General features: G+C 45.7%; 1 protein-coding gene across 1 annotated transcript; it reads left to right on the plus strand.

Moving 5' to 3' along the window:
* Positions 1 to 4,228: 4,228 nt before the first annotated feature.
* On the plus strand, positions 4,229 to 7,105 carry LOC119301452. Its single transcript, XM_037578413.1, has 3 exons — positions 4,229 to 4,402; positions 4,749 to 5,318; positions 6,569 to 7,105. The coding sequence occupies exons 2-3, from the start codon at positions 4,850 to 4,852 to the stop codon at positions 6,613 to 6,615; spliced, it is 516 nt and encodes a 171-aa protein (XP_037434310.1). The 5' UTR covers positions 4,229 to 4,402; positions 4,749 to 4,849; the 3' UTR covers positions 6,616 to 7,105.
* The last annotated feature ends 2,646 nt before the right edge of the window (positions 7,106 to 9,751 follow it).

Below are 9,751 nucleotides of genomic sequence, written 5' to 3' on the forward strand. Positions count from 1 at the left end.
CGGAGGAGGAGGAGGAAGGAGGGGGCGGCCGGAGGAGGAGGGAGGAGGTCACGGTGGGAGGAGGAGGGAGAGGAGGGAGGATGGCATACCGAGAGAGGAGGAGGGAGGACGACAGCGACAATGCGGTGGTGACGGAGGAGTAAGGCAACGGGGAGTGAGGGGAGGAAGAAGATGGTCGGGGCGTGGGGGTGGAAAATTTGGGGATAAGTCACCCATAGCAGTAGCGCGGTCCTAGGAAGAGCGCTACTGCTAAGATCAATAGAAGTAGCGTTGACTGTAGACCAGCGCTACTACTATACCTAGCCTGCCGGTAACGGTGTGGCAGTTATAGTAGTAGCGCTTTTTTACCTGGGCCGAGCTACTCTACTTATATAGTGGTAGCGGGCTTGTCCACAACGCGCTACTGGTACATAGCAGTAGCGCGTGTTTTTGACCATCACTATTGGTAAGCTTCTGTGTATAAGGTTTTTCCTAGTAGTGGTAACTTCTCAGGAGCAAGGACATCATCATCATAAAGTGAAATGCCTCTTCGTTGTTTAGGGATTAAGAAGTCCCGACAAGTAAGAGCAAAATCACACTCCCAAAGTGTCAAGGTTTCCTCAATATTATGGTCGCATAAGGTGCAGTTGTAACTGTTCATGTGAAAACCCTTTCTTTCAAGCAAAACTTTAGTGTTTACTCTATCATGCAAAGCCAACCGGAATAGGATTTTGTGTCATATAATTTGACCTGAGGGGTAGGGTTTCAAACTTTATAATCTGATGGAGAACCGTCATATTTGCCTTCTTTACCGATATGATGATAAACAACGAAGACTATGTCTCGTAGTTTAATTTCAAAATCGCACATATCCTAATGACAATCGTTGTTCTTGTTTCACAAAAGGTCTCAGTCAGGTATTGGACTTGTGTCTATATTGCAAATCCATCATTCCGTCGAGTCTGAATATCTTGTTCATGAGGCAGCTTCAGTGAGGTTACCGTAAGAGCCAATCCGATATTACGCCCCTTGTCTCCACCCTGTCATAAAGGGAGGGCTTAGTTATTTTTATTAATTTTTTTCATCATAAGAGGGTTCCTTTTTTGTGAAAAAGGACCTTGCACCACCGAAGTAAAAAAGGTTCATAAGAAGCTCCTTGTGTAAACTTAGTGATTTAAACGGTCTTATATTAGTTTTACAAAGGTACTACAAATATATTATAAAAAGCTCATAATAAGTACAAAGCATCCCGAACATAATAAAAATTACATCAAGGACCCTGCAACACCGAACAACCGTGGCCGCCACAAGAATGAGCCGATGTCACCGCTTCCCTACCGGAGCCAGCTTGACTTTGTCGACCACAACCGAAAAATCTTCGCACATGTGCCCCTAAGGACCAGCATTGAACCCTTGAATTGATCTAAAGCGCCTAACACAAGATATTGTCGTGGCGCACACACATCAATAAATCCTAACCTTGCCACCTCAAGGAGACGACAAGAATCTACGTCAGAGCCTTGTCGAGTCCATCCTGATGGGCTAACTCGAGGAGGATCGGAGCTCAGAAGACCATCTCAAAGATGAAGCGCTGTCATCCGCCTAACCACCGTTCCCACATGGAAAAAACCCTAACCTAAACTACTTTAGCCAGAACCAAGGCACCAGGATCCCCTTCCGCCACTGGCCGCCTGAGTGGTAGGCTCGTCAACGAAGCTTGGAGGGGGGTGATTGCCCTAGCTGTTGTAGTCGCGCGAGAGAAACTGTAACTTGGAGGGAAGGTCAACAAGACGGCACCACAATCATGTACTTGTATCCTTCAAAGAATATCGTTGTTTTATAAACACGTTCCACCCCTCAAAGGAACATATTCGGTGCACTTGAGCTTACGGATGCACGTATGATCAAGCATGGTTTCAAAAATCATGTTCTCCAAGGACATTTCAATACATTACCATTAACCCTCAATGGGACATAAAATCGGGCTGCCGACATACGAAGTTCAGGGAATTACGCCACACATCAACATAAATGAGCCACCTCAACGTGAAGATTTGGGGATAAGTCACCCATAGCAGTAGCGCGGTCCTAGGAAGAGCGCTACTGCTAAGATCAATAGCAGTAGCGTTGACTGTAGACCAGCGCTACTACTATACCTAGCCTGCCGGTAACGGTGTGGCAGTTATAGTAGTAGCGCTTTTTTACCTGGGCCGAGCTACTGCTACTTATATAGTGGTAGCGGGCTTGTCCACAACGCGCTACTGGTACATAGCAGTAGCGCGTGTTTTTGACCATCACTACTGGTAAGCTTCTGTGTATAAGGTTTTTCCTAGTAGTGGTAACTTCTCAGGAGCAAGGACATCATCATCATAAAGTGAAATGCCTCTTCGTTGTTTAGGGATTAAGAAGTCCCGACAAGTAAGAGCAAAATCACACTCCCAAAGTGTCAAGGTTTCCTCAATATTATGGTCGCATAAGGTGCAGTTGTAACTGTTCATGTGAAAACCCTTTCTTTCAAGCAAAACTTTAGTGTTTACTCTATCATGCAAAGCCAACCAGAATAGGATTTTGTGTCATATAATTTGACCTGAGTGGTAGGGTTTCAAACTTTATAATCCGATGGAGAACCGTCATATTTGCCTTCTTTACCGATATGATGATAAACAACGAAGACTATGTCTCGTAGTTTGATTTCAAAATCGCACATATCCTGATGACAACCGTTGTTCTTGTTTCACAAAAGGTCTCAGTCAGGTATTGGACTTGTGTCTATATTGCAAATCCATCATTCCATCGAGTCTGAATATCTTGTTCATGAGGCAGCTTCAGTGAGGTTACCGTAAGAGCCAATCCGATATTACGCCCCTTGTCTCCATCCTATCATAAAGGGAGGGCTTAGTTATTTTTATTAATCTTTTTCATCATAAGAGGGTTCCTTTTTTGTGAAAAAGGACCTTGCACCACCGAAGTAAAAAAAGGTTCATAAGAAGCTCCTTGTGTAAACTTAGTGATTTAAACGGTCTTATATTAGTTTACAAAGGTACTACAAATATATTATAAAAAGCTCATAATAAGTACAAAGCATCCCGAACATAATAAAAATTACATCAAGGACCCTGCAACACCGAACAACCGTGGCCGCCACAAGAACGAGCCGATGTCACCGCTTCCCTACCGGAGCCAGCTTGACTTTGTCGACCACAACCGAAAAATCTTCGCACATGTGCCCCTAAGGACCAGCATTGAACCCTTGAATTGATCTAAAGCGCCTAACACAAGATATTGTCGTGGCGCACACACATCAATAAATCCTAACCTTGCCACCTCAAGGAGACGACAAGAATCTACGTCAGAGCCTTGTCGAGTCCATCCTGATGGGCTAACTCGAGGAGGATCGGAGCTCAGAAGACTATCTCAAAGATGAAGCGCTGTCATCCGCCTAACCACCGTTCCCACATGGAAAAAAAAACCCTAACCTAAACTACTTTAGCCAGAACCAAGGCACCAGGATCCCCTTCCGCCACTGGCCGCCTGAGTGGTAGGCTCGTCAACGAAGCTTGGAGGGGGTGATTGCCCTAGTTGTTGTAGTCGCGCGAGAGAAACCGTAACTTGGAGGGAAGGTCAACAAGACGGCGCCACAATCATGTACTTGTATCCTTCAAAGAATATCGTTGTTTTATAAACACGTTCCACCCCTCAAAGGAACATATTCGGTGCACTGGAGCTTACGGATGCACGTATGATCAAGCATGGTTTCAAAAATCATGTTCTCCAAGGACATTTCAATACATTACCATTAACCCTCAATGGGACATAAAATCGGGCTGCCGACATACGAAGTTCAGGGAATTACGCCACACATCAACATAAATCAGCCACCTCAACGTGAACTCGATCCTCATCCCAATAATAGTCTCCGCTACAATACGTAGTACGTGTAACCATTCCAGGTACATTCACGCGGCTGTCCCCGATGGCGACGTGAAACCCATCCACATGCATCCGTGGAGCAGATTCACCAAGACGCGAAGCGAGACCAAGCGAAAAACCCCAGCCGGCGACAAGTGTCCGGGGAGCCCACGAGAGCGAGAACTTGCGCCTCACGAACCCGCCGCCCGCGACAAGTCATCCCGCCGCGGTGCCCGGCGATTGGCCCACCCGACGGGCGGCCCGGATCCGACTCACACGTCGCGCCGGGGGCCATCCGGGCCGTCCGTGGCGTGGCGAGCGGATTATATATGTGCCGTGGCCACACGCTCTCTCGTCGGGTCAGTGGTGGTTGCTCCTAGTCGCAGACCTCTTTATTAATCACAATCTGGATCCGGGCACGGGGAGCGATCGACTGATCGACGAGAGCCTGGAGAGCCGGGGGTTTCGCTTCTCGCTGCGTTTGGGGTCTTGCCGGGCCTCGGTTTTCGAGCAGGCAAGGATTTCCTTTCAATTTTGGGTGATTTGTTTTCCTGTGCTAAGATTTTGGATCATCGCCCCCCAGTGTTGATCCTGTTGGTTTAGCGCCTGGATTGGGAAATTTTTTTGGACGGGTTACCTTTAATGGGGCCTGTCGCTTCCCGTCGTCGCGAATCAGTGGACTAGAACAAGAAAGCTTCCCAATTGGAGCGGATTTTCTGCGGTCGCCGCGCTTAGTTTCGAAAGGCGGCACCTTTATTTGCTACTGCGCTTTGCTGTGGCCGTAAAGTTACCCATTGTGTCTGTTTCAAGAAATAGATTGGGTTTTCCTTTTTTCTGAGGTGTTTGTTTTAACTTGGCAGATCCAGGGAACACCGGTTTTCGTTTGATTTTGCCGAAACTTTTGATCTGATCGGAGCGATCCCGGAGCTTCGCAAGGAGCAAGGCATTTTTCTTGGGGGGCATGGCCATGGGGCTGGGAAGATTCACACACTGGCTCTGGCCGGGTAACGCCGCGCGAGTTGGCCACCACGAGCTCCCCGGCATCGCCTTGACGGGCGCCTCCTTCCCGGAGTTCCCCTCCGGGTTCCGTGAGGCTGACGCTATCGCCGCCGCCGCCGGCCGCCGCACGCGGCCGAGGAGGGTCAAGAACCAGCGGCGCAGTCGCGGGGAGCCCAGGATCGACAGGGAGTACGACATGGTCATCGTGCCGTCCGACGGCGGCGGTTGCCTTTCCGGGTCAGAGTCCGACGACTCCGACTGGTCCATCGGCTGGCTGGAGCCGCAGGCGCCGGAGATGCAGACGGACGGTGACCAGGAGACCTCCTTCGCAGTTCTCGTCCCCTGCTACCGCCACGGCCGCGCCGAGCAGCCCGCGATGCCCCAGGGACGGTTCCTTGGCGCTGGCCCTCTCGCCGATGGCGGCCTCTCTGGTGAGTGGTTTGCAGAAAGATCTACCAAGTTCTTGTGTTTACATCTGCGCAGAATTGGGGGAAAAACATGCCATGTTTGATTAGTTTATTAAAGCATAAGTCCTATGTGATATTAAAAATAATCATTTGCTCTTGTTCATAATATACTAGCAACAGTTCATTCACTTTGTGAAGTCAATTTTTGACAAGTCTGGCACCTTTTCAGTTATCAGTTATCCATTGATGGTTTGGGAATAAATTCAGCTTGTGTTAAGCTGGCAGAACTCAGCCTATAACAGGATAAGCCGATAAGATTCGTTCTTGGTGTCTCTTGCTGTTGTACTAGCATTTATGGGGCACAACTACTACTGGTCATATGCCATTTTCATGTTTGGAGCTGTTGATTGGTGGGTTTGGTGGCTTGCTCTAGTACTTTGGGCTTGAAGATATTTGTTTGAGATTCCTATGCTCAACAGCAGATATGCAATACTTAATATAGTTGTTTTATCACTAAAAACTCTTTACTATTTCACCAGATAACCCTAGAGGCATGGATGTATGATAGAATCCGTTGACTAATTTTTTCTCCAAAATTTGGCAATCTATAACTTACTCTGTTAAGACCTCTTCAGTTGTTAAACTTGTAGCCATATACCACTTGCTTTGGTTGGCTTCTGCCACTTTGTGTGCTGTAGTTGAGGTTTGGGCTTGCTGTGTCAAAATGTGCTACTTCGACTTGTGAATCGACTCTATAACCTTCATTCTTCTTTCAGCATCATGTTTTGTATATTTATGTTGATCAAACAAGGCATCAAATATCCCCGCAAGAAAAACAAGGCACCAAACATATTACTTTATTACACCCGCATCATAGGGAGCTGATGGCTTCCTGTTATTGGTTCTCTTATTTAGTCAATTCAACACCAGCACTGTATTTGTTACAACGATAGTATGCGGTCTTTGCGGAATAATAGCACTGCAATTGCTTACCATGTTTCTGATTTGCCATTTACTCCAGTCGACTCCTGCATTTTATTGGTTCTAGAGTGCTAGGTGTGATTGGTGTTGAACATGATAAAGCCACTTCATTGCCTGCTTGTGCCATTTTTATTATCTACGATTGTATTGGATTGTGTGGAAGGTCTTTCATCGTAATTCATTTATCTTAAATGAGTTTTAGTTGCTAGCAATGTTTACTCATGTGCATATATTTCATCATTACAGCTTCTGATATTTTTCTGACACTCTTCTTTCCCTTTTCCGCTCCACAGATGGAAAGAATTTTGTAGAACAGTGGCTTTCTTCCCTCCAGAACTGATATCTGGAATCTCCGTTAGCTACGCTGTATATATTATTGCTCAGTATCATTATCGATGAAGGAAGACATCAAAACCCAAAAAAATGAGAAAATAGAAAAAGAACAAAAAGAGGAGCAGCGAATTTTGAAGCAGCACTGAACGGGTTTGTCCTTCCGGAGGTTTCAAGGCTAATTGTACTCATTGCAAAGCAAGGCCAATGCTGAACAAGACCAGCTGCGCTGCGCGTCGTAGAAGACACATTCATTCTTATTAACCAATCTACGACAACATTTGTAGATATTATTTGGTATCGCATCGTTCATTTTGTCCCACTTTGATTCTGGACCTCGACCCTGCTACTGGCATATGTATATATGGTGTCATTTGCCGTGTATATAGAAGCTGCAGATGTGCAGCTCCTCAGTGTGCGTGTGTGTTGATGTAGATCGGAACGGGATTGCTCCTTGTGAAATTCAGATGTATATATAAGCTTTTTGTGTTTTTGTGGAACGGGTTCTTGGCTCAATTTTCTGACCTTTTGTTGTTGTTGAGGAAACCTGTGGGGTTATTTCTGTCGCTGCAGGGAGAAGGCGATTCTGCAATGACCTTGCAAATGTGCTTCCTGCAAGACTGAGACTGAACTGAAGATTTAAAGTACGGCCTTGCAAATGTGCAGTTGGCATTCAGCGAGGTTTGGACCTGTTGATCAACCTCTTTTTTTTTTGCATGAAAGAAGGCATGCATTCTTTTTAGACGCTGAGAACTTTGTGGTGGCGATTATTGAAATAATCTGGAACTCAGGATCTCGCTAAATTGTGAGCCTCCTTATTACACGCACACCGTTCATGGCATATATCACATGGCGAAAAAGAAGTTTCCGGGCCTTCATGATCATACAATGAACGCCGGAGTTTGTTGTCGCCTGCAGCTCTCTGATGCCTCTCAGACAGTCAAGTGATATCTGAAGTTTTTTTAAGTGCAGATCACCGCCAAGCGCCCGTGCTTCTCTACATGCCAATGCCTCCAACGTCTCTGGTTCTATGATGCCCTCAAAAATCACCACCGAAGCGCCATGAAAGACACCCTGATCGTCGCGACAAACATCGGTCACCGCTCCTCTACTCGATGCTTTTGCTACAGCCGCGTCAACATTTATCTTGCAGAAACCACTCGGTGGCGGAGTCCACTGATCAGCCCCGCTGAAGACTAGACCCTTAGGACAAGTCGGTGAGTGATCGACATTGATCTCCTCCAAGTATCACATGATGAACAGGTGGGTGGAAAGGGTACTCTGGTATTCCCATTCATGTATAACAGCCGTGTCGCATACCAGATCGCCCACAAAGTGACGAGGACCTCAATGAACTACTGTTGTGTCAAGGTCTTGCAAAGAGAAAACAACCGCAACTTAGGGTCTGTTGTCTCGTCTTCGTAGAGCGGTAAGATAGCATCGTCATCTCTCAATGACCAGACACTCTTCGCCATGTTGCACTCAGATAGGGAATGTCTCCACGAGTCAATACCTGCGTTGCAGACCGAACACACAACAGAAGTCGCCATGTGCCTCATCGCTCTTTCTATCCTGGTCGGCAGCGAAGCTCATGGCAGCCGCCACGCCAAAGTCCTGAGCTTGGGGGGTACCTTTACTTGCCAAAGCTTCTTCCAACTCCACTCCTCCTCTACACACGAGGTTTCAGGTTCTCCACTCAGCCATGCCTCTCGTTGCCGTTTTGTCTCCACAAGCAGTTTATAACACAACCGGAAAAAGAACCGGTCTTCTCATAGTGTCAAGCCAAGAAGTCCGGTTGAACACCATAGATGATGGGAATTTACTTTATTATTTCAACATAAAAAGGTAGGAAATGTTCGGGCAGTTTTTTTTGAGTAACTTAATTTTCTTTTTGAGTAACAAATGTTCGGTCAGCTGGTCATTCTTCCATGTGCGAGAGACTGAATAGATTAAATCTGAAACCATCTTCGGTGTATTTTCTGACATAGGGCATCTTGGTCGTAGTTTGAAATCCTACTCCTCACTCGTGGGCACGGCCCATTTATGTTTTTCCTTCGTTAGTTGTATGCAGTAACACTAAAAAAAAAGAAACACAACGCGAACCAGGTATTCACGAGCGCGGTTGCTCTTTTGATTTTTGGAAGCTCCTAGATGCTTCCCCACTTGTTTTTGTTTTGTTTTGTTTGGCTCGTTTATCTTTTAATAATTCCATTATTTTTTTCTTTTTTCTTGTTCCTTCTCTTTTTTTCCATTTCCCATTTTGTATCCTTTTCCTTAAATCGCAAACATTTTCAACTTCACGAACTTTTTCTAAATTCATGAACTTTTTCAAACCCATAAACCATTTTCAAATTCGTGAACATTTTTCTGAAGCTTTGACTTTTTTCAAATTCGTATTTTTTTTGAGTTTGTGCATATTTATTGAAGTCGTAAACTTTTGTCAAATTTGTTAACTTAGTCCATTTATTGCAAAAATAATTTTGAACCCGTGATTTTTTAAAAAAAATCCCAATTTTTTTCGAATACACGCCCTTTTTTTGAGTTATGAATATTTTTAAATTCAGGAACTTTTTTTGAGTTCATACATATTCTTAAAAAATTGGTGATTTTTTTGAAGCTACGAACTTTTAAAAAATCGTGTATTTTTTTAAACTCACGAACATTTGTTTATTTATTAAATAATTCTTGAACTTTCCCTAAAAGTAACCAGGCGAGCGAGTGATTGGTCAATAGTCAACTCGTCCAACGGTTAAACCAGGCGAGCGAGTGAGCGTTCTGCGGCGAGCGAGGGCGTGAAGGTATAGCTGGGTTGGCCAACGACGCGCCGGCGTGAGCGGCAGTTGGAGTTAGTGGCGCGAAAGCGCTGTATCGATGCACTCTAAGAAACTAGCATCACCACCCCAAATCGTATTTGGTGCCCTTAGTGCCAGTTATTGGCGTTTCTGAAGGGAAAACGATTAAAATCTACCGACTGATTTTCTCGCGATTTAAGCCGTGCCCGTCGCGCGCCACGCGTCTTTAACGGGACCACCCACCACCCACACCTTATCCTTTCTTCTCGGGGTCGTCTTCTTCTCTCCTCCACCAAATCAGCCGATCCCCATCCCCTTCTCTTCTCTGCTAAATCGCCTCTGCTTCTCGCACCT

This window comes from Triticum dicoccoides, chromosome 5A (assembly GCF_002162155.2).
Source record: "Triticum dicoccoides isolate Atlit2015 ecotype Zavitan chromosome 5A, WEW_v2.0, whole genome shotgun sequence".
NCBI lineage: Eukaryota > Viridiplantae > Streptophyta > Magnoliopsida > Poales > Poaceae > Triticum > Triticum dicoccoides.

Excerpts from the sequence above, each read along its gene's own strand:
- LOC119301452 (XM_037578413.1), top strand. The coding sequence starts at position 4,850 with ATGGCCATGGGGCTGGGAAGATTCACACACTGGCTCTGGCCGGGTAAC. Across the intron at positions 5,319-6,568 it reads CGCCGATGGCGGCCTCTCTG|ATGGAAAGAATTTTGTAGAA; the intron begins GTGAGTGGTTTG and ends TCCGCTCCACAG.